The sequence below is a fragment of the Aaosphaeria arxii genome (assembly GCF_010015735.1).
Source record: "Aaosphaeria arxii CBS 175.79 unplaced genomic scaffold BU24scaffold_6, whole genome shotgun sequence".
Taxonomy (NCBI): Eukaryota; Fungi; Ascomycota; class Dothideomycetes; order Pleosporales; genus Aaosphaeria; species Aaosphaeria arxii.
In genome coordinates, this window is record NW_022983479.1 from 1,097,987 (window position 1) to 1,124,724 (window position 26,738).

At 47.0% G+C, this 26,738-nt stretch overlaps 10 protein-coding genes across 10 annotated transcripts; 6 read left to right on the forward strand and 4 right to left on the reverse strand.

The window, feature by feature from the left end:
• Window positions 1–669: 669 nt before the first annotated feature.
• Window positions 670–1,788, reverse strand: BU24DRAFT_350432 (uncharacterized protein; the record flags this gene model as incomplete). Its single annotated transcript, XM_033523644.1, has 2 exons — window positions 670–1,291; window positions 1,343–1,788. Coding segments are annotated over 2 exons (1,068 nt in total), but the record flags the coding sequence as incomplete, so codon positions are not given.
• Window positions 1,789–2,211: 423 nt separating this feature from the next.
• On the forward strand, window positions 2,212–3,208 carry BU24DRAFT_424491 (uncharacterized protein). The gene has a single exon (XM_033528517.1). The coding sequence runs from the start codon at window positions 2,287–2,289 to the stop codon at window positions 3,169–3,171; it is 885 nt and encodes a 294-aa protein (XP_033381817.1). The 5' UTR covers window positions 2,212–2,286; the 3' UTR covers window positions 3,172–3,208.
• Window positions 3,209–5,074: 1,866 nt separating this feature from the next.
• BU24DRAFT_483247 (uncharacterized protein) lies at window positions 5,075–5,753 on the forward strand (the record flags this gene model as incomplete). Its single annotated transcript, XM_033533272.1, has 3 exons — window positions 5,075–5,377; window positions 5,435–5,561; window positions 5,611–5,753. Exons 1-3 carry the CDS (start codon window positions 5,084–5,086, stop codon window positions 5,751–5,753), a joined length of 564 nt encoding a protein of 187 aa, XP_033381818.1. The 5' UTR covers window positions 5,075–5,083.
• A 725-nt stretch (window positions 5,754–6,478) lies between these two features.
• Window positions 6,479–7,512, reverse strand: BU24DRAFT_313402 (uncharacterized protein; the record flags this gene model as incomplete). Its single annotated transcript, XM_033522853.1, has 3 exons — window positions 6,479–6,904; window positions 6,938–7,087; window positions 7,144–7,512. Coding segments are annotated over 3 exons (945 nt in total), but the record flags the coding sequence as incomplete, so codon positions are not given.
• Window positions 7,513–10,454: 2,942 nt separating this feature from the next.
• Window positions 10,455–11,521, forward strand: BU24DRAFT_483255 (uncharacterized protein; the record flags this gene model as incomplete). The annotated part of the gene is made up of 2 exons (XM_033533273.1): window positions 10,455–10,752; window positions 10,800–11,521. Coding segments are annotated over 2 exons (1,020 nt in total), but the record flags the coding sequence as incomplete, so codon positions are not given.
• A 2,362-nt stretch (window positions 11,522–13,883) lies between these two features.
• Window positions 13,884–15,116, forward strand: BU24DRAFT_442540 (glycoside hydrolase family 16 protein; the record flags this gene model as incomplete). The annotated part of the gene is made up of 3 exons (XM_033530535.1): window positions 13,884–14,019; window positions 14,071–14,906; window positions 14,979–15,116. 3 exons carry the CDS (start codon window positions 13,884–13,886, stop codon window positions 15,114–15,116), a joined length of 1,110 nt encoding a protein of 369 aa, XP_033381821.1.
• A 301-nt stretch (window positions 15,117–15,417) lies between these two features.
• On the reverse strand, window positions 15,418–18,807 carry BU24DRAFT_442541 (P-loop containing nucleoside triphosphate hydrolase protein). Its single transcript, XM_033530536.1, has 5 exons — window positions 16,733–18,807; window positions 16,444–16,675; window positions 16,249–16,389; window positions 15,960–16,187; window positions 15,418–15,907 (listed from the first exon to the last, which is right to left on the reverse strand). Exons 1-5 carry the CDS (start codon window positions 18,611–18,613, stop codon window positions 15,897–15,899), a joined length of 2,493 nt encoding a protein of 830 aa, XP_033381822.1. The 5' UTR covers window positions 18,614–18,807; the 3' UTR covers window positions 15,418–15,896.
• A 1,294-nt stretch (window positions 18,808–20,101) lies between these two features.
• On the reverse strand, window positions 20,102–21,935 carry BU24DRAFT_424496 (PDI related protein A). Its single transcript, XM_033528518.1, has 3 exons — window positions 21,634–21,935; window positions 21,573–21,580; window positions 20,102–21,519 (listed from the first exon to the last, which is right to left on the reverse strand). The coding sequence occupies exons 1-3, from the start codon at window positions 21,778–21,780 to the stop codon at window positions 20,193–20,195; spliced, it is 1,482 nt and encodes a 493-aa protein (XP_033381823.1). The 5' UTR covers window positions 21,781–21,935; the 3' UTR covers window positions 20,102–20,192.
• A 123-nt stretch (window positions 21,936–22,058) lies between these two features.
• Window positions 22,059–23,736, forward strand: BU24DRAFT_452368 (DUF605-domain-containing protein). The gene is made up of 3 exons (XM_033531182.1): window positions 22,059–22,241; window positions 22,296–22,524; window positions 22,585–23,736. The coding sequence occupies exons 1-3, from the start codon at window positions 22,139–22,141 to the stop codon at window positions 23,579–23,581; spliced, it is 1,329 nt and encodes a 442-aa protein (XP_033381824.1). The 5' UTR covers window positions 22,059–22,138; the 3' UTR covers window positions 23,582–23,736.
• A 131-nt stretch (window positions 23,737–23,867) lies between these two features.
• BU24DRAFT_394323 (Sec1-like protein) lies at window positions 23,868–26,699 on the forward strand. Its single transcript, XM_033525221.1, has 4 exons — window positions 23,868–24,066; window positions 24,121–24,316; window positions 24,566–24,777; window positions 24,829–26,699. The coding sequence occupies exons 1-4, from the start codon at window positions 23,989–23,991 to the stop codon at window positions 26,317–26,319; spliced, it is 1,977 nt and encodes a 658-aa protein (XP_033381825.1). The 5' UTR covers window positions 23,868–23,988; the 3' UTR covers window positions 26,320–26,699.
• Window positions 26,700–26,738: the final 39 nt, after the last annotated feature.

A 26,738-nucleotide genomic window follows, 5' to 3' on the forward strand; every position in this document is an offset into this window, starting at 1 on the left:
GGTACCGCTACCTTGCCCCTTGTTTCCATTCCTGAGTGAATCATTCAACACCATGCGGGGAGGGGTGCTCAGAGAAGAACGCTCCGTAGGAGAAATAGACAGAGTTGGTAGTGTGGGGACCTGGATGCACTCGGCCTTCTCAGGAACAGTCGCGCGAGGCACAATAGCCCTTCGATCAATTGATCTCGGCGTTGGGGGAAGAAAGGCGTTCCCATCCTCTTGTAGAGGCCTAGCAGCTCTGCTTGAGGCCAGCGGCGAGCTCAAGTTGCTGATTTCGTTTCTACCGTCTTTGTCTGGAGTCATGAGCGGATTCCCAGGCACCACTGACCTTTTCTTAGTGGCGCAATTCAATCTTGCAATTGTCCAGGGGTTGGAAACAGCCAAAGAATGAATACCTTCCTCTTCTTCCTCAAAGACTGCTGGTGATTGGGTCTCTGACAGAGTGGCTAAGTCTTCTGCGTCAATTCCGTACATGCATGATCGCCACTGTGTGATGTTCTGATTGGATATGGGTGGATTTTGCGTGGGTTGGAGAGCTTGATCTTCCTGTAAATCAAAGAGCATAGTAGAAGACGTTTCTGGGCGACAGCCTTCCTGCTCTTGCAATATAGCCTCCGGTATTTCAGGATTGTCGTCACGCACGACGTTCTTCTTGGTGCAATGCATGGTCAAAAGTTCTTCGACAGCACTCATAAGCAAAACGGCATCCTCGAACAGTACATCATCTTTGGCCGGCTCGATATTAGGGTCATAACTGCCGGACGGACAAATAATGTTCATCGTCATGAATGGGCCTTGAACCGCGGCAAGCGCATCGCTGGACTTTCGAAGTCTATCCCGAACTAGTGCCACTATCTTCTTTGGTGTTCCCCGAGTCGTTGAAACAGGCCTAGAATCAATCGAAATATACGCCCCGATATTAGCGATGTCTGCTGGTCTTGTGGATGTTGCCTTTGGTAGAAACGCATGAATCTCGTAGCCAGCTGTTTTTAGAACACTTGATTCGCATTGTGAAGCACAGTTCTTTCCTATCGTCTTGGTCACGGCATCCTTGACGCTGGCAGTGGCATTTGGCGCATAGCTGAAATTGGCTCCATCAGTCTTCCCTTTAAGAACACGAAATTGGAGCCGAACGCCTGGTCTTGCGAGTGCATACGATTGCATCATTCTTTTGACCTTCGCCAGATACGCCGACGAATGTTTCAGTGCAGTCTGTTTGCGCACAGGCAGCGACGAGAAGATGTCTGTAACCTTTACCGTGCTCCCAACTGGATGCGACGCTCGTTTCGTGCTAAAAGTGTTAAAATCTGCATTCGATAAAATATACGAATGGTTGACCTACGAAACAAGCTCGCCGTTCCTCCCATACTGCAATAAGACGGCGACTGGCTCGCCCTCCACTCTCGTATGCAGAGTCAGTGTGCCACTGATTTCAGCCATACTTGCCATCGCCTCGCCTCGAAAGCCAAGCCATTTCCCTCCGACTTCTTTCAAGTCATGGAAGTCACGAATCTTGCTAGTACAGTATCTTCGACACACTAACGCTCGGTCTTCAGCGGGTATTCCATGGCCATTGTCTTTCACTTGAATGGAATCGATAGTGTTGGAGCTGATGTCAATCCAGATTGCACTAGCTCGGGCATCAATAGCATTATCAATGAGCTCCTTGACGATCGAGGTAGGGTCAACGAGGACTTGCGAAGATCCCAATTGTCGGATTGTTGTTGGCGGGAGTGCTTTGATGCTCACGTTCTGACCCAGTGCGGCTGAAGTAATGTTGCTAGTCATGATCGGACATCATCCGCAAGGAATATCAGCTGGAACGAATATGAGTGAGTTGTATGAAGATGCATTTTTGGGACAAACTCGGTCCACTGTGTGGGCATAAAGTTGTTACTGCCTTTCTCAGCGAGGAAGGAACCACTATCCATTGAACGCGCCATGATCGCGGTGTCATGTGATATTGGCAACTACAAGAATCCCTAGACCAATTACGAAGTGCAATAGTGTCATCATGGTGACTTGCTACTTATCCGCCTCGAGCGTTAAGTTGCTTGCACCTGGAGAGACTCCAGGCGTGCGGGTAGCCCGATGGCGCAGAGCAAAAGATGCTCGAGAAGTGACCAATCAGAATGTGGCGTCGGGGGAAACCTAGCGTATGCAGGATTACACTTCATCCCGCCATGCTCTAAGTCTGACCTTCTTAAGCATCATACTTCGTCCAAGTTCAACAGACAATATCCTCCAAACCAATATCTTCCGGGCGTGATCATTCGGTATTCGAAGATGGCATATGATACAGACGCCGCGCGCTGGCGAGCACTTACAATTCGCGACGCCAATGCGAACAACCAGTTCGTCTATTCAGTCAAATCGACACGATGTTATTGCAGACCGACATGTCCAGCGCGCCTAGCACGTCGTGCCAACGTCGGATTCTTCAAGACTCCGGCAGAGGCTGAGGCCGCGGGGTTCCGTGCTTGTAAGAGGTGCAAGCCAAACAAGTTCATCACGAACGATCCACAGGAAACCGCCGTTATCAAGGCCTGCAAAATCATTGAGCAGGCAGTGGATGAAGATGACTTGAAGGCGGCCAGGCTACAAGATCTAGCGAAGAGTGTTGGTTTGACGCCACGATATCTCCACAAGATCTTCAAGGATAAGACGAACTTGACACCAAAGGAATACGCGAAGACGCAGATCGTAAGAAAACACCAAGGATCGAGTGAAGGGAGTCCTGCCACCCTGTCAGACATTCCCTCAATAACCGATCCTTTCGATCTGAGTGGGCTTGATTTTGTCGATCTGGACGATCTGGAGTTAGATCCTGCTATGTATCTGAATAACTCGGTCATGAACAGTGTAACCGAGCAGGCATGGCCGTCTCCACAAATGCAGGAACTCGATGTGAACACACAATTTTTGTATTGGAATGGTATCTATGAACCGGACATCTTAGCTCCGGTATCCTATGACGCCTTCAATAAGTCTGGCGTACAAATGGATGCGCTCCCCATAAGTGCCCCGACAGCACTAAATCTGGACGATCCATTCATACCTACGATGGCGACGAAAGCGAATCATGATACGGCGTGGCTTGAAAGCCAGACGTTGCAGGTCGGACAAATCCCGGATTCGATCGTGGAAACAAATCCGACTCCAACTAGCTAGCACAGCAAACTTGAATAGACTGAACCGTTGCTATATTCATATGCCGATGTATCCTCTCATGTGTTCTCCCTCCTTTCATGCCTTGTATCTTACATCCGAATCATCATTAACATTCGACATGAAGTTCTACGGTACGTCTCGACCTGGGCAGACTCCAACTGGTAGAACGGATACGAAGCAAGGCGGTCGATATCAAGAAGATAGTGGTCCTGTTTGCCTACTTTATTCTAGTTAGCCCTTGTCCGTGAGAGTTCATGCAAAAGTCTTGGTAGAAATGTTGCTTCTTCAGAGACCGAGTTATAAGCAGCGACGACAAAGCGCGTGGTCAAGCATATGTCGATACTAGCCACGGTAGCTAAGCCATACCTTTTCCGGCTCTTCCTATAAGATGTGATGGTCATAGAGAAATTCATCATTGAAGCTGCAGGGGAGAGTGCGAATGGAAAGAAAAGTCCGCCAACTTACGCAAAGGTTGACAAGCTGTGAGCAGATTGTGGTGAGCAATCAGAGGCATGGCGCGATATGACAGCGCATATGTGCCGATGTGGATTTACAGGTAGCAGCAAAAGCGCATGCCGCGAGGGTGTAAAAGCATCTTTGTTTACACTGGCAGTGTTGTGTGAGGAAGAAAGTCGGAAGACGAAAGATCTTAAGAAACAGAAAGTTAGCGAAATGGCTAGTTGGCACTAAGACCCTTCCGGTTAGCCCCTTCATACTTAAGGTTTCCTATGTCATTGACATTGTCATTCTCAGCATTTGAACTCAACACACGGTTCGTGTATAAGTTTGTTTGTAAAGTCCTATCTCTATCCCGGAAGTAGCTTGATCTCTTCTTCTCGCGGTTTTTTTCTTCTGCTCTTGCTGAAACTACGTCTCTTACTGTTCTCGCTGTCGAATTCCCGGACTAGAAGTCTTCATGCCAGAAGAGCAAATTACACACAATGATGAGTCGTTACCTATGATCTATCTGATATATACTGGCTTCTAACAGCATCATAGCCAAATTTGAGTACTGTGAAGCAACATTATGCAATTACTACTGCACAGCAATCAGTATTTCTGCTAATCTCGTTTAGGATACAATACCCGCCAAGGCCTCTACCTCCTTCGCTTTTACTGAAAACTTCCGCAGGATATACAATATATCGTATAGATCTGTTTTAGGCTTAATATGAATTTCTGTAGTGTTCCCTCTGATATGAAGTATCAACTAGAGGTAGGTCCATTAAATTGTTCGGAGAAGTCTCCTGAAACCGAGCGAGAGGGTTTGGAAAGACATGGTAAAATCTTTACGTCCAATGCAAACCTACTTATGATCATTGAAGCAATGTGCGCGAGTGTCTCTGTTTACACTATAAGGCTTTGAATCGTTACTCAAAGGTCGCCATTCCCGTAACGCTGTGGTTTCTTTTCCTAAACAAGGACTCTTATTTGCGCACGACGGGCATGTTATGAGTAGAAAAAGAGTCCTGGCCCATGTACCAGTGCCTCATAAACAATATTTAGAGCTACAGAAGTTTTCAACCAATGTAAAACAGGCAAGTTATTGACATTGATCTTTTCAGGTGCAAATTCATAATCGATTTATTAGTTTTCCAAGGGTATATCATGCACTGTTCAACCCCTACTCATACGTGCTGGTCGAGAAGTCCTCGTTTGTGTTCTCGTGTCTGTGTCAGAGACGCGCTGTTCAACACTCTACGAGATTTCTAATTCTAGATTCAAAGAGAAATTAAATCTATTTTGTACAATCCCAAATATTGATATTTACCGCAACCGAAGATTTAGTGTGCGGAATCATGCTATGGGTAATGTATGAAGCTCAACGTCAGATGCCATGGGATTTCCTTTGCGTAACATCTCAAATCATGATTGCGGGGATCATTCCCCCCGAGGGCGACACTCCCAAAGCATGACATGTTTTCGTTGTAGAGTATTGAGCCTTTTGGGATATATAAATAGTGAAGACCCGTGCCTTCACAGAACACCATCAGCAATCGAACTCCACGGCTTTCTTCATTCAACATTTATCATATCTACTCAATTCCACTCCAAGAAATTGACGATCACCATGCGCTTCACTGTTGTTGTTGCTTCTCTGATTGGCCTTGCGCCATTCGTCGCCGGCATTCCAGCTGAGGCTCGTCAAGAATCTGGACTTCCTCCACCGAACCCTGTCGTTGGAAGTGTTACCGAGTTCCTTTTTGTGAGCAATATTAGGGCTATAACTCCTCTCAACGTGCGATAGTAACTTATTTTGAAGGACAAATGCTCCTGGCATCCAAGTGGCACTCATGTGAGCCTTCAAACCGACTTGGGTAGCTGCAGACAATTCAACAACGAGCAAATCCGTTCCATCCGCTATTACATTGAGCCCAAGGGTTGCAAGAGTAAGGTTTCGCTCACATATATGCTTCCGGAGATGCTAATTGTTTACAGTTATCTTGTTTAAGGACAAGAACTGCCAAGACCAAAGCATCAAGTTTGAACCGATCCGCGGCCCAGAGGGAGAGAACGACTGCATGGCCCTTCCCAACTATCTCTGGAACTCTTATCAGATCGTTGATTGCGAGTTCGAGTAGTCTCGTAAAGGAATTTCTGCGCTATTGCAGGGCACTACTTAAGGTTGTTGGATGCTAAGATGCGTTCGTTGAACTGTACTTGTCAAGCAGAAACCTACAACCTTTGTCAATCAATCCATGCCATAGCACAGTAACTGAAGCTCTATGATTTGTGAAATAGCACGTGTATCTTGTACATCATGATCAGACATTCCTAAGAATGCCTTAACAGCATCGTGATAAACAGCCTCTTATGTGTTACGGATAAATGAGAGATAGGCGTATTCTCTTCGCATTGGCTTGCTTTGGTTTCCGATTTCTAAGTAGTAATGGAATAATCAATACATCATGCGGAATTATGGGCAGGCATTCTGTGAGGAAGAGCGGTCGGACAAGGTGAATGGTTTATAGGTCGTAGATGAAGAAATCTTAGAAATTATGAACAACTATCGGTAAAGGTAAGGACCCATTTACTATTATGGAGGGGGCTTGAAGGCCCAGAAGGTGAGCATGTCTTTAAACCTATTATTAGAGGTAGTCTGGACAGATTTGATGATTCGTCCGGAAGAGCAATCCCCAACAACCTTACTCGCTACGTGAAAAGGAAACGAGGCTTCAGCAATCCCGACAAACTTCATTTCATCCCGTGTGAAATATTCTAGGCTCTGTAAAATGCGATTTGCTGTCTGTTTGATCTCATTCGCTACATCTTTACTCCCTGGAGAATGGCCCTTTATCTGTATGTTCTCTTCTAGGCTTGGAAAGTCTCTTTTCAGTTGCAGTATTTCGGTGGCGCAGATAATCCAGAGAGCCCAAAAATGATTTAAACTTGTGGCTACGATGAAGTCCGTGAACCAGATTGAGATATGGCCATCCGGGTCTATTCTTTCCCAACATAGTGAATGTGGCGAGGTTGTCTGCAGATTCATGTACCATTGGTTCAGGTTACCGAGTATTCTGAGAAGGGCACGGCTGGCATCTTTAGCAACCGGAATCGCATAAGCCAAGTTGCGCTTGTCAACACTGCTTATCGTATCTAGAACCGTTGGAACCTCACTAGCTGTGCTTAGGAGGGTCTGAAAGGATGATGCAGGGACATTCCTAAACGGTTCTGATCTCCAAATTTTTGTAGAAAGGAAAGTAGAGGTTCGATTAAGCATGGCACTTGAGACCTACTCTGTTAGGACAACAAGATATATGGAGACGTCATGCGTACATACAAGAATTGGTCGCACTCCTACGAACAGTCTGTGCAGTACACCATTTGCGTACAATTCTGGTCTTCCGTGGTGAATTAGACTGGTGATGCCTTTCACGTGGACCATGTAGTTAGTTGGAGAGGTAGAGTGCAACAACTAGCATTAATAGTCAATAAAACTCGGAACCATCATCAAGTTTAATAGTACATTACCTCAGACAAGAGTAAGCACATGGTCGCAGCTACCAATTCATCACATAGCGAGGCGTTATAGCTACCTAGAGCTCTTTTCATGGCGCGCATCGCGGATGACTGCACTTCCAACGCAGTCGAGACTGGAGCCCGGCTCCTGGCATCATAAGCAACAATGGATTCTCCTAGGGCTCTTATACTGGATGAGACAAGATCAATGTACCCTTGTTCTCTGTCCAGTAACTGAGGGAGCACTTCTATCCATGAGCAACTCATCTGAGATACTGAAGCAGCTTTGAGGAAAGCATTGCTGGTAGGAACCAGATTCTGGACGCAAAGTGAAATAACGTCGCCTGATGGCCATGCTAATTGGCGACCTGGAGATGGGGATTTTACAACACTTTGCTTAGTGGAGTTGATTGGCTGCCTGGGTTTTCGGCGCCATTTCAAGCTGCCGTCATTGTCGGTAGGTTTCACTGAGCTAGATACTGTGGCTGGACGAAAGATCAGGTCAACATGATATCCTGGACAAAGAAGTTGTCTCAGAGAGCATTGGGAGCATGCCGGTTTCTTGCCATCACACTACAAAAATTAGCTTTCCAGACCATTAACAGATCGGAGAACTTTGTGCTCACACCAAGCTTCCGTTTCCGACATGCGTGACAAACTGATAGATTTCGGACCTTCATTCTCAAAGGATGAAAATATGTCTTAAGATGTAGTACTTACTTGCAAAGCTATATTAGCTTTCTTTTCAGTAGCAGCATAAGTCATTCATATAATTACCCGGGCGCATTACTGTCACTAATCTCCTTTAGGAGACAATATCCGCCAAGACCCCATATGCCTTGCTTTTGCAGATTTTGAGAATCAGCCTTGCGCGTAGCCATTTATAAAAGCGGAGATTGATTTTTCAACTAAAATTCTGAAGTAATGGAGGGCTATGTAAGTTCCAATCCCGAGTCGTTGGACTGCAAACAGTCTGGGATGAGCGCCCTCGTTGCAGAAATGCGCTCACGGTGTTCAGTTACTCTAATAAACTGCCTGCGAGGGTCATTGACTACATAAAGTAAGTCGATTTTTTCACTGGCAACTTCAAACTGTTCAATCAGAATGGGTGCAATTGATCGGCATCTACGATCTCGTCTCTTCACTTCCATTCTGATTACTGAGAATAATAGTCGTATCGCTAACAGCCACAAAGAAAGTCGTCAATCTTTCAAATTATGTTCGAAACAATGCATTCAGCCATATTCGTTACAGTTCTAGGAGCAATGCAGGCATACAAGGCCAACTGTCCATGAACGAATCTTGCCAAGCCGCAGTGCGAAAAACACACCGTCCAGGTTGACTTCATTCGTCAATGTATCAATTGCAGTATACGCCCACTGGAGTACGGCACCTAAGAGGGTAAAACATGTGCAATCTTACGAGTACCTAGAGGATAAGGAAATGAAATATTTCTCTAGAGTATGATGGACCAGAACTCAGATTCATTAGATTCACGACACTGTCTTACTGATTGTATAGCCATTTTTAAGTTGGGATGGTGCTGCAACTCTGATTCAATTCCAATTCACACAGTTCGCAATTGAGGAGAAGCCATAAGGTCCGAACTATCGACAGTCACTCTCCAATTCAAGGACGACGTTGGAGAGTTCGATAATTGTCTTACCATAGAAACAATCATCGCAGAATCTGTCAGTTATACGGAATATTATCGAAAAGATAGTGAAGCAAGATAAGCTTCCAAAAGGACTCACTATTGTAGTTGGACTGTCAATATAAAACTTAGTATATTCTGAAGCATTGATGTGTTTACAATATGTTCGTAAACAAATATTTATGGGCGAGTATGAGAAGGTGCTTTCAAGGATTCATCTTGTGGATTATTTGACACTTGTAATCGTAGGATCCAAACTACCACCAGCAGTCAACATATTCGTACGTTTCCTACAGCAGCATCTATGAGAGGTGGGAGTTTGAGATTAATGATACACTGTCACGAGTCTAGAGCAAGATGGACAACACACCACTTATTTCTGTTGAACCTCATATGTGCACACTCTCTTAACACATGGCTCAGAAGTCACACCTGATCTGCACAAGTGAATTAGGCAGATCAAGTTGGAGCGCATAGCTTGTTAGCTTTTCGAATCTAGTTTGGAAGTGCGAAGCAGTTGGTTGTGTTCCAAGATATCAGTACAAGATAACGCGACTGCAACCAGTGAAATCACCTCTTGACTTCCTGTATCAATTCAAATCTTCTATCCAACTTTTCTATCCTCTTTCTCTTCCGACGAATTGGACGTTTATCCAGCAACCTTTCACACCGCTACTACCCTACTACACTACTCCATTACTTTACTCCGTTCCTAACGAGGAAGTCTTTTCTATCACTACCTCTATATTCAGTCTCTTCTCTTTATCATCATCTTTCTTTCCTACTGCCTTCTTATATCACTACCTTTACTACTATCGACAGCACTAGCTCACTTCTATATCACCAGTACCTTCACCATTTATCCTCCCACCGTCTCTGTATCTCACGCCACCTCACCTTCTTGACTTTGAAGCTTGGCCACTACCATCACTTTATCACAAGTCAGCTTTCCTTAAAGTGATTCGAGCCTGCGAACACAACTTCCGATATCCATCGAGATCTCCTTCGTCGAGCTATTGGCCAACTTCACCATTCACGTAACCACAACTTCTCTCATATCTCCATCTTCGAAAGCGTTCCCGAACCCCACACATCGAGACAAATATAAACATCATCTGGAATACTCTCAGGTAGGGAAAATTCTCGTTCACATTCCTTATACTTTGAATATCACTAATCCAAAGCTTAGATGCCACCCAAGCTATGATGAACTCAACAGCTAATCAGGCCGGGCCTTCAAGTGCTGCATTAGAGGCTACCAATTTAGCAGTGCCGAGACGTCGGCCTAAAAGAACAGAGCGTGCGCTCGAACCAGACGAGGCACCTTGTAATGTCTATGAGGTTGCCAACGGAATTCGGGATGAGATCCCAGCCAAAGGGATCAGTCACGTAGAGCTATCAAAAAAGTTCGAAGCGAGCATGATCAACAAGAATGCCCGGCTATTTATTGAGTTGATAGCTGCTGTCAGTGTAGTACAGCCCGACGGATTACTACATCGTCATGAGCATCCACCACGAAAGGAAGATATCGAAAATATCAAAGAGAATATTCTAGTTCGATTCATTCCACCGGAAATTCCAGAGAATCGAGAAATCGTCATTACGTCGGTTAATTTGGCTCCTATGACAGTGTATGTATTCCGCTTCTATCTTGTCCTGAATCGCGCTAATCTTACATAGTACCTTTACGGAAGCACCCGAACTTATACGCAAGGAATTGGGGCTTCCGCGTGCTTTTTATCGCGCGCACTGGGAATACAGCAAGACCTTAAGCCGATATGTAGAAGAGCATACTGCTGCGAAGCACTGCGATCGGCCAGACTCTAAGCTGAGACCTGGCTCAGCTTTTCAATCAATTGGGGATTTCAATTTCCTCAAAGATTTAACCAGAGAAAGGGTGAACAGACATCTGATTTGGTTGAAGGCGTATCCACCTTCCTCATACGTCTCGACATTCGATAACTTCGGTAAGTAAGAATGTGTTTTCAAATGAATCTTGACTTATCATCAGTAGAACATGCCATGCAGCGTGCCGAGTTCTTCTACCACAAGAGCAAAAGAGTTGCTGAGCGAGTTCTCGTGGCAAAAATTAATACTAAAGATCTGACACCAGCGACTATCAAATGTCGCGTGAGACAAACAGTGACGGTGTTGGCAACACCGACATTGGCTGCAGAGGAAACTTCTGAAATTAAGGAATTCAATATTCCTATCTGGATACGAGCGGATAATCTGCCTTCGAAAACGTCTACTTTGACCATTGAAGAACTCCAAAACTCACGGGCAGATGTGTGGGTATCAGTCCACGAATTGAGATACTCTGATATGAAGGCAGACCCCACCTGTCGTGGCCATCCCGACGAATGGCTCGCGTGTGGGGAAATTCAAGAGAAATATGTTCAGAAGGTGATGCCTTACGACGGCAACAAACTCCACCGTCGCGAGCACCCAGGCGAGGTGGTCAAAAGTGCTAAAAGCACGGAGCGGTGGACGTGGAATTGGGAAAGGCAGTGGTGGAATTTAGAGAAGAATGAACAGACCAATGAGCGTTCGCAACAGCAGACGGAAGTCAAACCTTCAGCACATTCTACGATCGAAAAGCGCATGCACCCGGACGAGCCCGAGAAAGCAAGCAAGAGGCCCAGGCATACTGATGCCGATACCAACGATAAAAGCAGCGAGAATGAGAGCCATGCACCACCTCATTGCCGTACGTGCACATGCTCGTCAACTTGATGCATGAAATCAAATCATCAGCAAATGAGAGCGCAACTTTTGAAAGATATAACCAGAGAGGAATTTTGGGAATTTAGCTATTTAGGAATACTTTGCGAGTTCTCTTTTACTGCGATCATTCCTCAAACATGATCCTTGATTTGAAAGGGAGTCATCTTTGCTCTGGAGGGGATCCGGAGGGGTTTATTGCTTACGGGCAATATTCTGACCAATTTTTTCATAGTGCTTGGGTAGTTCTTGAGATTTTCAAAATATATTCTGAACTTGATCCACGCATTCTTGAGTGGTGAGAAAAGAAGCGAGAAAATCATCTCTATGCACATCGGCGAGGGCACCTTGCAAGCCATTCAATCGCCTTGGTTACTGTATTCAAACTCCTCCATACATCAAATCATACTAGGAATCAGATGTTGCGCGCCAACATATTGACCTGGACCGCAGCTCCGAAAGTACGAGGGAACTTGGCAGCCTGGCCAAGCCCGAGAATACGAGGCTTGAGAAGTGTCTATGGAAAGAACCATAGTAAGCTAATGCGATGGTGTCTCCATGGAGATATGGGCTATCGTGTAGCATCCCATAGCTGTTTTGATATGGAAATGATGCCTGGGGTCCGAGAAGTTCACCTCGCGTAAAAGCCAAAATGTTGGCCGTAGCCATTCCTTTCGATTGGATTCTTTCCGCGAAAAAACCATGAGTCTTCGCGGCGGAGATTTACCGAAATAATACTATTCGGGTCACATTGATTTAAGAGTCGTATCTGAAGCAACTATGGAGATTGCCACATGCGGGAAAATGGACAAACGTCGCGGAGCATATTGTACAATAATGCTCTTCTAGCTCTAACAATAAAAGTCAGGCATTAGGATAGTTAGTTTGAGGTGGATTACTCAATAAAGCCCGTTACCCGCTTCCGCTTCCGCTTCCCTTCCCTTCTGTCATGCCGTGCTATCTCCGCTTCACCATTATAATATCTTGTGGCTTTGTTCAGGTGCGAAGAATTTGCGGTGGTGATTGTGTTGGTGGCGGCGATTTCGACGGACATGTTCCGAGCTGGATGAAACCCCACAGTATCGGGCATTTACTAACACCTGGCCCGGAGCTCGTTGCTTCTGGTGAGTTCATGCTCTGGACTTGAGCACATATCAGTATTATCAAAGGAAATGAACGTGTGGATTGCAGCTCAAGTTCAACCAAAATATCAGAGCAATTGCCATTGAGGACTTTTGTTCATTTAGACGAATCACAATGCACACATCTAAAGAGCTCCTACAGGCGAATGTGCAATCGTCTAACTTCGAGCATGAATAATTCCCCGCTATCAAGAACATATCAATACTGTGTAGCATAGCGTAGCGAAGTCGGAAAGTCGGCAGTATCTATATCTTGAGAATTCCCTGTAGACGTTGTAGGACCATACACATTGCATGCAGCGAACATAGTATTGCGGAGTTTGTTTGATTCGGTGTGCGATGTGGTCGCATAACAATGCCTCTAACTTTGTCATCGGTATTATGCGACTCCCAAGCTCTAGGTTTCGGGCCATCGTAGGTTAGAGAGCGAGTAACTGGATTAAAATAAGAACGACCCTGAAATATTTTTTGGGTCAGGTCAAGTTTCAGGCATACGGAGCGATCACGCCGGATTGGTGGTGATTAAGCTGGTGGATGCAGCTGATTGGTCACGCTCAATGTTAGCATGACTAAATTAGGAAAAGACATTCGGGGAACAGTGCAGTCTGGCGACATGTAACAAGGAGATACTGTGGCTCCTTTACGATTTCTATGAGGAAACTTGATGAAAAGAAGCCAATAAGCAACTTTCAGTAGTCTTATTCTCCATGTCTATTTAACTTTGGACCAATTGAAGACCGCCTTTCTCTATCTTTCAATTCGCCTTTAGGGTCTCCGCATTGTTTCAAACACCACCGTAAGGGTACTGCCGTTATCCAGCCGCCATAGCCTGGTAATGTCCTTGAAACTCAGGAACTTTCTTTAATCTCTTAGCACTCGTGTCAATGGCCCGAGTCCTCTCTTCGGAGATGGTGATGCTCGCTACAGCGAAGGCCTCTTGCAACCCGTAGGCCCCGTTCGGCGTTTTACTGAGCGTGTTAATCATCTTTTGCCTGGGCCTGCCCTGGAAAAGTACCCTGAGCCTGGATCACGGCCTTGGGTATGGGGTGTATCAAACTGCAAGATCTCCGGATCGCTGGCGAACATCTCGATATATAACAGGCCCATCCTTTCCTGATGAATAGAATCAAACCAAGCCACAACAACAAATCCAAAACACGATCCTCACGTTTCTTTTTCTTCCATTTCTTCTCATAATTCCTCATTTATAGATTTACAGTCATCTTTCAAACATGCATTTTTCTACCGTAGCTACTGGCGCTGCCCTGGTCGGCAATTCTTTGGCTGCCTATACCCTCAAGGACAATTACATGGACGGTGATTTCTTCAGCAAATTCAACTTTGATACATTTGACGACCCCACCAAAGGTATGTGGTTCACTACTCTTTTGAGTCACCGTCGTTACTGAAAGAGATTAGGCGTATCGCAATATGTGGATCAAAGCACTGCGGGCAACAATGGATTGATCTCTCTAGAGAACAACCAAGCTACCATGCGTGTAGATGCCGTCACTCCAGGTGGTGATAAAAGAAGATCAATCCGTGTCACAAGCAAGGCATCCTATCAGCATGCTCTGATAGTTGCCGATGTTCAGCACATGCCCTCCGGCTGCGGAACCTGGCCGGCGTTCTGGACTGTAGGAGGTGACTGGCCAAATCAGGGTGAGATTGATATCATTGAGGGATTCAATAAGGAAGAATTCAACGCCGCCACTCTTCACACCAGCCAAGGATGCACTATCAAGGACGGACTTGGAAATGGAAATGGATTCAATGGAAAGGTCAAGACTTGGGACTGTTGGAACAAGAACCCCGACCAGTTTGAGAATGCTGGATGTGGTATCCAAGATCCGAACAAAAGCTCCTACGGCGAGGCTTTCAATTCCAACGGTGGTGGGGTCTATGCTATGAAGTGGACTGATTCCGATATAAGTGTATGGTTCTGGCCACGTGGAACCAACCCAGGAGATGCATTAGGTGATAGCCCTAATCCTGGTGGCTGGGGTACTGCCTCCGCTCAATTCACCGCCGAGACCTGCCCTATCAGCGAGAAGTTCAAGGATCATCGTATCGTTATCAACATTGCGCTCTGTGGTGATTTGGCCGGCGGTGCCTGGGGCGGGTCGGCATGCCAGACCCCTCAAGCTCCCACCTGCGCGGATTATGTCCTCGGGAACCCATCAGCAATGTCCGAGGCTTACTGGACCTTCAATGCTTTGAAGGTTTACCAGGACGCTGGGGCTCCTGCTGCAAAGGTCGCTGAAAACCTCGCCGCGGCCCCAAGCCCAACCAGCGAGGCCCAGATCACCAACACTCTTGCTCCCCAGGCCTCTGGCATCGGTGCAGCTGAGAACTTCCCTCGCGGATTCGAGTGGCCTCAGCCCGAAGAGCAGAACGCCGACCGCCTCGCTCGCCAGGCTCGTGAGGACCGCAAGAGCAACGCTAAGACTGCCACCGATGCCTGAACAATGTTCCAACGAATCAACGCCCATTGAAAAGAAGGATAGAGGATGAACACGATACTTTGGCCGGTTTCCGTTGTGTCAGTACGAAATCAATCCCTACGCTCTTCTGCACCTTTCCTTTGTCCCATTTTATCTTCATTGAGCATAAGCATAGCGGTGTCATATTGGGTTAGAATAAATAAACGCATGTACAGCCATATAGAAATAGAACGATTTATTCGATTGTACACTAGCTGTTCCTTCGTTACAATAATTTCATGTTTAATCACCACGTTGAACAAACATGGAGCGACAAGGCTTACCCCACAGTATGACCAAGACCCAGCTACTGTATTGAACCGTTCGGTAGAATGATATGCAGGCACGTCGGGATCGGTGATCGTCGGTAGTACCTAAATTGGAAAATGTAGATCACATCAAGCCATCGCTTCTGCCTCCACTAGTAACCAACACGTTCGATTTATTATACACAGGTGCAATCACACGGCTTGGGGAGAAACGTAACCTGCGCCTCTTTCACACTTCTGTAAAAGATAAATAGGTCCTTAGACATACTCGAGAAGCTAGATTCACGTGAATGAGATTTTCTGTTACACGCTTTTATGAAAGCGTCACAGCATAATCCGGCAAAATTGAAGAGACCATGAGTTATGGCAAAGCTAGAACAAAAAATAGACATGAATTTGGCGGACCGCGATAATATAAGACAAATAAATCCATCACATGGGATTCATCCACTGAATTGAACTGCAGCGAGCTTATAATCGTGGAAACACTCCCTCAAGACGTGCCTAGATTGATGTCAACAAACACGCAATTTCTTAACTGATTCAGTGAACCTACGAATCGGTGGGGGCTGGTTCTTCCTCCACTGCTCATCTAACCACGGCCCTCGTTCATCATCAGTTTCCGACTCAGTGACGGTCGGGGAAGCTTGCATAGTAGTGAACACATTGTTGGCAGAGTTGCTAGGAGTAGTTCGTCTCGGTGTGGATCTGGCGGAGGAAGCACCCGCACGTTGAGTTCTCGGCGGACTGATGGAGATGCGACCAAAACCGGAGATGAGATCATCTTTTTGGTACAGATCAGATCTAGTGACTTTATGCTTGGCTTTGAGGCGATTGATACCTACCGCTAGTGTCTTTGCGCTGGTTATTATGTTGTGAGGGAGTTGGGGTATGGTCTCTAGTAGAACGAGATTCGGAGGATAGGTGTAGGTGTGACCTTGTCCGAGGCGTCGAAGTCGGAGGTCGCAGTTGGGAAGGCTTGGAGACTGAAAGATTTTGTCAGTATGTTAATTTACATGCATAGTACAATTTGATCTCACCCTGACAAGCCTGTTTGCTCAAAATACGCCTGCCTGCTTCCAAGTCTCGGAGCTTCTGGCGCAAAGCAGCACGTTCTTCTGTTATTTCCTTGGATTCTGATGCAATAGCCTCTAATTGTTCGTTGCTCATCCCCGATACCAATGTTGGTGAAAATAACGAGGCGAGGTCGTGCACAAGACAGTTTTCAACTGCAAGTAGAGACACATTGTCAATGAAGACTGTGATTGCCGACTGCTTTCTATTAGAATGTTCCTAATCATTGTTTCGGATATACTTCTGGCTTCTTACACTATAATAAGCTTGCATCAAATTCATAATGTCTTCATTTGTCGGATCATCCGCAGACTGTGTCAAGAAAGACTCCGATCTCGGCCTGATTGGTTTTCCGAAAGAGAACGGCACGTCAGGTTGTGGTTTCGTTTCTTGAAGCCCTCGGCGCTGCCGCAACTCGCGAATTGTTCTTGAAAATCGCGGATCGTGTGTTGACGGTTCTCGATGTTGATAAGGAATAAGTAATTCTTCTAGTTTTTCCGAGAGCTCTTCTCGTTTCTTGTGAAGATGAGGTCCAACCTGCTCATACATGAGCCTTTGGTATGTCCAATCATCAGTTAGGGATTGTAAAGTATCTTCAACATAGGCTTCGACAGCTTCGAAAACCCGCTTGAGATGCATCCGAGCTATGTGCTCCCAAGGCTCTGAGTATTGTCGAAAAACGCCACCTATGACCCATGGGTTCAGGATCGCATCGAGACCAATCATGCGATTGTTGCGAACATGCATGCCGATGACGTCCTGTAGAAACTCGCCTCTACTGATGTATTGTGGATCCGCTATTGCCGCATCGTAGCTTGCGAGCTCGGTCGAAGGATCCTTCAAAGACACAGCATTCTCGTCTATCCCGTCTTCAATGATATTCCAGGTATGCCCTTTAAGTCGCATCACGTCTGCGAAAGCCATGCCGAGATTTTGGATCTCCGAACGTAGGCTCATTTCATTGATCTGCTCTTTGCTCGGGGGCCTGGTTCCATTCACTGCGTGACTGATTATGAATTGAAACCGTTCAGCCTTCTGTGTGAGATAGATTCTTTGTTGTTGTTGAGACTCTCGCGCATCACCAAGAGCCTTCAGGCGAGCATCAGTATTTGAGACAGCGTTTTCAATAGCGTTGACCAGCGAAGGCAGCTCATTTCGAATGTGTCGTAGCAGTATACTAGAGAGCCTTGATCGTAGAGCGTCAATACCGACATCACTCCGCGGTACTGTTGCCCAAATGCCCGAGTTGAAAAAGTCTCTCTCAGACTGATCGCGCTCAGCATTGGAGTGTTTGCTCTCAGGAGGGCTCCGATTCTTGACCGCGTGCCAGCCCAGTTGAAGACGTGTAAGCTCATTCTTGAGCAGCTTGACGAATCGCGCCTCGGTTGGTAATCCAACATACAGCGTATCCGGTTTGGTAATAATTCCGAGTGTTCGCTCAGCTTTCGGGTCGAATTCTTCGATGAAGCCAATGATTGCCTGTACCTCAGGGTCACTTCGAGCCGATACAACTGCGAGGATGATTGATTTATTGTCACTCATGTAACCTGCGACAAGTTTCTTGACTCTTTCCGCAACCTGGCGTTGATCGCCTTTCACTTTTTGGCCACCAACCTGTGACTGTATGACACCGGGAAGGTCGACTATCGTAAGCGATGGCAGATCAGGAGCTGCGAAATGAATTCGCAGAACATCATCAAAATGCAGAGGAGTTTCTGGATTATCACCAAATCCCATGCATTTGCGGGCCTTCTCTACGAGGGCAGAGAAGTCGAAGTCTTCCCGGGCAGAGAAGGATTTCTGAAACTTGGCGAGTTCGTGTTGTTGTGCTGGGGTTCGATTCTTCGCTGGGTTGATCGAGCAGGTGATTTTGATTTCAGTGTCTTTTCTGAGGACGACCTCGGTAGCGAAGGTCGTGCAGAGGCCCTCTTTCGTGGGAAAGCGAAGGTGTGTAAGACCTTCCAAGACAGAACTCTTTCCGGATGATTGGTCACCACAGACGATCAATTGTGGAAGACTGATCTCGTATTGATTGACACCTTGACTCCTAAGGTTGTCAATGGCGTCTAGTAATTCGATTTGCTCAACGGATTGGAGTTGCTCTAGAGAGTCGGGCTCAGGGACAATCCCCGGCATTGTTGCAATTAGTTGAAAGCTAAGCTTCTTTCAGCAAAGTGGCAGCGAAACAGAAAATGGTTTTTGGGGAGGAAAAAGAAAGGAGTTTGTACAAGTTTGTTCGGTTATGTTGCTGAGAGGGCCTGACTGCCTTATGAAATATAAGTACGCAATGCACTTACTCATAACCTATCTTCTCGGGAGGGAACCGGACGTTTAGCTTAAGATTGTGGCTTGCAAAATCCTGATAAAAAAAGAATGCTCTGAAACAGGAATCATGTCTATATGCGAACAGCCTAGCTCTCAAGCATACCAAGCCAGGGATGACAGCAGACCTGTCGATTGACAACGAGCTGTTTTCAGATCCCGCTGCCTTCTTGAAGCACTCACCTGTGGATCAGATGGCGAACGTGCATGACTACTCTAAAGCTAGTGCACCTCGGGTAGTCTCATTTGATGATTCGCGGATAAGGCTTTGTGAAGCGCGTAGCTATTGCCTTTTTTGATCCCACTATGTTGGCCTTGAAGGATCTTTCCAGGAGCTTGGACAGAAGGGAAAATGAGATCTTGGACGGGGAATAGAGGCATACAATTGAAACACTGTCGTAGAGTCACCAATCACCGCGTTCTATTCAAGTGCATAAGCAGGGGTGCCATGAGCGTGATGGTTACGCCTATGCATGGCAACCCACTGAAACTCTTCGTAATCTATGTAAAAACATTGTATTGCACGCAAGACGGAGTGATGAATTTAGTCTGAATAGTGCGATACAACATGTGCTCCACACTATCAAAGTTAATGTATTCTACTACACTTTTCTAATGGTGGAACATCCAACAGAACCTACCAAGCATGTATTCCAGCTCAGTAGCTTTATCTGCTAGCGTTTTTAGCATATTGAAGGACGAATACGAGGATGTATGGCCTCTTATATGTTGCAAAGAAGCCGATTAAGCTTAAAGTGGACATAATACTGACAGATGGACAGTCCGACGTGGTAATACACTGCGTTACCAACTTGCCCACTGCATCTCCTTGTGGAGAAAGTCCCAACAAACCTCACTCTCTAGATCACATATTGCACGAAATGTTCCTGCCCGTGCCTCGTCACGAACCACAGGCCTCCAAAACGCGGCCTGAAAACCATGCAGCATTTGAGGGACGATGCAGCTAAAACAGAACCGCCTTCTTTATCCGGGAATTCGATAAACTCTGATACATTGGTCAAGGCGCGTATTTGTATGCGTTTGTGCTCCCGTGGTGCATCCGCTCGTGGGATTGGGTGCGTAGATAATGCAGGCGTGCGGCACAGCAGCTGGGCAATTCTCGGGGAACGCGGGCGGGAACGGGAAGGCTGAGATCGTGGGGTCCGAAGCGCCACCTCGAGGCGCGTTACAAATGAATACATACTACACAGAGTTCGGGGGAAAGGAACGCGGGAGGTGATGGGGTAGTGAGAGAAGGTGGGCAGGCACATTGCACGATGGCGTTGGTTTGGAAACACATCTGCGACTTGATAAGGAGTATGTCACTATGGTATTGTTATACATTTATGCTTTTGGGATGGTGTAGTTAATCATGCGTGCTATGAACACAAGATCAAAGCTCATCATGGTCCTTCTTCGGCTCCTCGACTGGGATATCTGCAATGTTGATCTTGATGGGCTCTTCTTCGGCCACCTTTTCTTCCTTAGCCTCTGACTGTTGCTGAGCAATCAGCGACTCGGGAAGCTTCTCCTTCTTTCCTTCACCCATTCGGATGGCATCAACCCATTGCTCTACCTCCAAGGGTCCGAACGTAGATCCAGGGTACTTCTTATACCATGCACGCTTGCCGTGAGTAGCAATTAGGTGTACCGCATCCTCCCCGCCAAGTGCTAATTCGGTGCGAATCGAGGAAGCAAGCGGGTTAGAAGCTGGAACGCCAATGAATGGGAAGAGCTTGTCGCCGTGCTTCTTGTGAATGGACGCTAGGGAGTCCGTTACAGCGACAGCCGCCTCTGAGGTTTCCTCTTTGGGGAGGAGAGCAAGAATGCACGTTAAGCTCTTGTCATTGAGACAAGAAATCTGGAGCTCAGCTGTTTCAGAAACGACAGGTATGGTCGGCTTCGCCTCTTCGGTAGGAATGACAACGGGCTCTGGTGTGTCTTCATCCTTGAGGTTTGCATCAGGGGACTCCGAAGGCTTGATTGGCTCTTCAACGCTTTCCGAGGCTGCTGGTACTGGAGAAGCGTCGGTTGGTTTAACCGATGAAGATGACTTGGAGGCCTTTTTGCCATCTTTCTTGCCATCTTTCTTGCTGTCCTTCTTCGACTTCTTTCCCTTTGGAGGTGGGCAATCAGGGTTAGGGGTCGCAGCTTGTGATAGAAAGTCAACAATCGCGTCCTTTTTGACCTCTCCGTCGAAAGTGATAGGATCTTTCCCATCGCCCGGAATGAGAATCAGGGCGGGGAATTTGCTGATACCATATTTCTGGACAGCCTCCTGCTGATTGCTGCGAATCTGGGCAATGGGTATCAAGCCAGCGAAGTCGATAGCTACAGTCCTCAGGGTAGCACTGATCGCACCCTTATCACTGAATAGAATGGCCTTTGGTGCCTCGGCATTTTCTTGCAGCCACTCTCCCAAGTTCTTATCCGTAATTCGCTTCACGGTGTTCGGGATCTTGTCCTTAACAGCCTCAGCGATGCCCTTCGCATTGCGAGGGCCCTGGTAATCCTCCACTGTGGGCTTTCCTGGCTTCTTTCCAGGCCTAACAATCTTGAGGGTTGGGAATCCTTGGACACCCATTTGGCCGCAGAACGGTTTGTTTATCTCCTCGTCGCAGTTTACGGCTGCAACTTTAGCGATTCCGGCGAGCGACTTGGCGGCATTCTCGTATGCGGGTTTGAGGTTTTGGCAATGACCACACCATGGTGCATAGAACCTATTATGGCGTCACTAAAAGTAACTCATGTCGGATATGTGTCTGTAGCTTACTCGACAATCTAGTATGGTTGTCAGTTGGGGACTACAACGTCGAACACCGAGTAGAACTTACGGAAGTATAGTTGGATTTTGCAATCACTCGGTCGTAGTCCATACCATTCAGCTGGAGTACGGGCGAGTTTTTAGAATAGAAGCTTCCGGCGTGTGCACATAGTGCAAAGGAAGCTGCAGCAGCAGCAATCGAAGTCGAGCGTACCATGTCGTAGGATTAGCCGGCGAAAGAGTTATGGTGAAGAAGTACAAAGAATCCAGGCAGTGGTGTGTGAGAGATTGCTTAAGTAGAGGATCGGGTGTTCACATCATGGTTGTAGATTAACTACAAGAAAATGATGACAGGTTGTCCTTTACGTGAAGCTGTACCGGTAAGAGCTCCATGGGCGCGCATGGGCCTCACGCGCCTCAAATGGCAATGGCGGGGTGCAGCCAAAAGTGACAGGGATTCCTGGCGCGCCAAGATCTCCAGACAACGGTTACAACCGCATCGCATATCCCACCAGGCAGTTGTATTGTGTATACACACATACCTTAACCTCAATCCTCCTTAACACGCAATCGCCATGGCTGCATCCATTCCTGCGAAGCTCAAGGAGGCGCAAATCTCCCAGTTCGCTGCTCGCGCTGCGCAACTGGAGAAACACAAGCCCATCATTTCATACTGGCGTATGTCTGCCTCCGACGTCATCCCATGATGCGACAGCTCTAATCAGTCTATAGTGAGGTTCTACATGACCCAAAAGATAATAGGAAAAAACCTGCACGTCGGCGATGAGGAGGCCACCAAGTATACCGTGGACCTGATGGATAAGCTCGAGACTATGAAGGCCGAATACCCCACGGAAGATGCACTGTTGGATGAGGTTGCTGCATATGCCTACTGCGAACAGTTCGCGCTGCAGGTGTTTTCCAAGGGTGACAAAGAGATAAGGGAGAATAAGGTCACAAAGTTCGTATACTCGTCCGAATGATCTGCCGCCAATGAGAATCTGCTAACCAATGTACCCAGAGCGACTGCGGATACGTTTCTCGCCGCGTCCACCTTCTTCGAGACATTGACAATTTGGAAAAACCCATTGGAACCGGAGGTCCAAGCGAAGTTGAAGTACGCCAAATACCACGCCGCGCGCATTTTAAAAGCTATCAAGGCTGGAACCGACCCAAATGAATCCAATCCGAAGCAAGAAACACCAGCAGTGTCACCAGCCCCGCTGGATCCTAACGACCCTGAAGTACAACGTATCAGTGATGGAATTTCTCATCTTCCGACACAGCCATCACATCAACCCTATGTTGAATCCGCACCCAACACATCAGCTCAGCCTTCTCCAGCTTTGCCCGCACAAGGCGCAACCTCACCACCCACCCTTCCATCCGCACCCACAGGATACTCACAACCCAACCAGCAGCCTCGATTTTCTTCTCACGATGATGTTTCCCCAATATCGCAATCAATTCGTTCGCGTCAGGGTTCAGTCGCCTCTGCAGGTGGAGGATACTTCCCGCGTGTGGATGTCCCTACATTTACGGCAGATGCTGCTGCGCCATCTCTCCCTACCGCTCCTTCCTTGAACGAGGACCAGCCCATGACCAGCCCATTCGATAACTCTCTTCCTCAACCGCCTCAACCTCCGTCGGCGCCGCCATTGGCAGATCCTCAACAGTTCTACAACGCAGACCCATCTTCGCCCCCTGTACCGCAACCACCGCAGCAACCGTCATTTCAACCTCCGCCTAACTTCACTTCAACATCTCAACTTTCGCCCCAGAATCCTTATCAGCAACAAGCACAACCTCCACAAATACAACCATATCAGCAGCAATACGCTCAAGCTATTCCAGCTACGACACAAGCCAGTCATCAGGGTCCTCTCCGCACAGACGAAGAATCAGTGGCAGAAGCCCAAAAACATGCTAAATGGGCTATTTCGGCGCTCAACTTTGAGGATGTGAATACAGCAGTGAAAGAACTACGTACAGCTCTGAAAGCATTGGGAGCGAACTGAAGAATCGCGTACCATGGTTGGATTGCATATGATATGATGTTTGCGATTCCTTTTCAATTTCTCACCACGTCAAAGTATGTAATTGTATTCAAGCCCTGGTTTATACCCATATTGGATTGTATAGAAGCTACTTTAAACCTTAATGATATTGCAGCAAAGATTGCTGCATCAAAAACTTTATATTCATCTATACTCGTACGTCAAAAGTTACTACTGATATGGATTGCCAAGGATGTGTTATGTAATCCTAGATTGGCAGCTAGCTCGCCCCACATCATTGGAGCTTGTCCACACCGCAGACATCAACAACCACCGACAAACATCCTCATCGAGCAGGCTGCAGCATTGTTGCACCATGCATTTGCGTCCAACCTCTAGAAATCCGATACCTTGAACAGACACCCATTATGGCCCCCGTAACTCCCTTTAATTCCACGGAAATCACGGAAAAAGCCCGGCGCGACCTATTGCTCCTCCTCGAAGGTGTAAGGTAAAACACCCCCGACAGTTCATTACTTGTACTGATGTTTCCATTTTAGGTCCGAGGCAAGAAGAACTTGGTGCTCGAGAAAGCTCTTGCAGGACCTTTGAATCTACTTGTCAAATTTTCTACGCTGCAAGAGTATGGCGTTGATAAGCCATTCTTTCTGGAGAATGACAATGCCGATAGCTCGCAACGGAACGTGGTGTTCCTTGTCAGGGGCGAGAAAGCAAGTACTGTCGTTGCAGTCGCCGGTAAGTCTATTCCACTCATATGCCTGTAACGAGTATTGCGGGCACGTGCATTAACATGGCTCTCCTCGCCATAATGCATGTTTTCTTGGGATGTCAAAAGTAGGCTACACAGATAGCACCCACTCTGTGTAGTCAGTCTTATTCCCTAAATTGAATTTAGAAATCTAAAAAAACTCCAGCATGTGCTGAAGTCACCTTTTATCTCGCTACAGAAGGAGACTCTATTACAATATGCTAACATCAACATAGATCAAATCAAAAGAATACGCCGGGACAGCCAAATAGAGCACGAATTTTCCATCTTTTGGGTGCCGCGACGGACTGTTGTCTCTGATCAGCTGCTTGAAGAAGCAGGCGTGCTGGGAGAAGCTAGCGTTAGCGAATGGCCGTTGTTCTTCGTACCATTGGCCAATGATGTAATGTCGTTGGAACTGGATGACTCTGTGTCGGATCTCTATCTGGTACGTTTGAACGAAAATTAGACTTGTACTATTATCTAACACTTCGTTCAGCGAAAGGATCCGACGTCCATATACCTTGCTGCAAAGGCTCTGATGCAGCAGCAGCAGAAATATGGTCTTTTCCCTCGCATCATCGGCAAGGGCGATAATGCAAAACGGTTAGCAGACTTGCTTATTCGAATGCGAACCGAAGTTACAGCAGCTGGCGAAAGCAATAGCAACTCACATACCTCATTTTTGGGCTTGACGCCAAGCTCCACAATCGATAGTCTCATCATCGTTGATCGCGAGGTCGATTTTCCGACTGTCCTACTCACGCAGCTAACTTACGAAGGCTTGATAGATGAGGTTTTCAATATATCTGCAAACCAGATTGAGGTGGACTCGTCTGTAGTCGGCGGTGCTGCGCCCCAGCAAGGCCAGACAGGCTCTGCGTCAACAAGCATGAAGAGAAAGGTGAACGTCGACCCACACGATTCTCTCTACTCAGAGCTTGCCGACGCCAATTTTGCCATTGTTGGAAACCTCCTCAACAAAGTAGCCCGGCGGTTACAAAGCAGTACCGAGCGCAATCAATTGGCGGCCAAAACAACCGCGGAGCTTCGAGAATTTGTAGCTAAGCTTCCGGGATATCAAGCTGAACAAACAAGTCTTAAATTGCACACGTCTCTCGCCGAAGAGATCATCAAATTTACCCGCACAGACATGTTTACACGATCGCTCGAAGTCCAACAGAACATCATGTCTGGCGCAGATCCTTCGACTCAGCATGATCTGATATCAGAATTGATCGCTCGAGACGTACCTCTCCCAACAATACTCCGCCTCATCTGTCTGGAAAGCACCACAAACGCAGGCATGCGGCCCAAAGATCTAGAATTCTTCAAACGCGCCATCACTCAAGCCTACGGCCCTCAACACCTCCTCACACTATCTTCTCTCGAGCAGATGGGTCTACTCTCCCCAAGAGGCGGAGCAAGCCTCGGATTACCGGCAGCGAGACCAGGCTCCGTAACAAACTACACGCCTCTACGAAAGAGTTTACGATTATGGGACGACGACGTCAACGAGGCAGATCCAAACGATGTATCCTACGTCTTCTCAGGCTACGCCCCCCTGAGTGTCCGTCTCGTCCAATCTATCATCCAGAAGCAAACCCTCGCAAACCTCATTAAGCCGCCGTCCCACCCTAGCGCATCCGCATCAGCGAACCCTCTCGCACAAGGCCTACGCATCTTCGACGACGCCACGAAGTATATCCGCGGAGCTACATTCGACGAAACGCAGACCGGCGAAGAGAAAGCCGTCAAAGCAAGGAGCATGCTGAACGGCAACCACGGCGATGCTGCAAAGACGATTGTAGTGTTCTTCCTTGGCGGCGTGACGAGAGCTGAAATAGCAGCATTGAGATACCTAGCTCTTAAGCTGAAGCAGAGCGGGGGTGAAGGCCGGGGAAGCAGAATTATTATCGCGACGACGGGTGTAATCCGGGGTGAAGATCTTGTTGGTTCTGCTATCGAGAAGGGAAGATTTCAGTATTAGATTATAGGTTGCAATGTATGTGAATAGTCATATCATGAAAGTCCCATATACGAGGCATGGGCTTTTTTGGAAACATCATAGGTGCACCTTAACAATGCGCATAGTGCGGATATTAGTGTTGTGGCTAGGTTTATTTCCTCGATATAACGATGGAGACGTTGTGGCTGTGGCCACGCACGAACTACAAAGACTATGAAGCACGCACGTTCCGAAGGATTCAAACCGTTCTACTCGCGATAAAAGAAAATTCCCACACCGCTAGAGATCTCGATGCTGACGATCTCAGCTCTGCTGAAAAGATAAATTCTGGGTAGTTATAGGTATAGTAGATGTTGACCCGTGAAGCTGTGTTGCGACTATCCGAGACAGGAAGTTATTCGAAGATTTAGAAATGAAGGCCCACATATCAATGCAGGGTT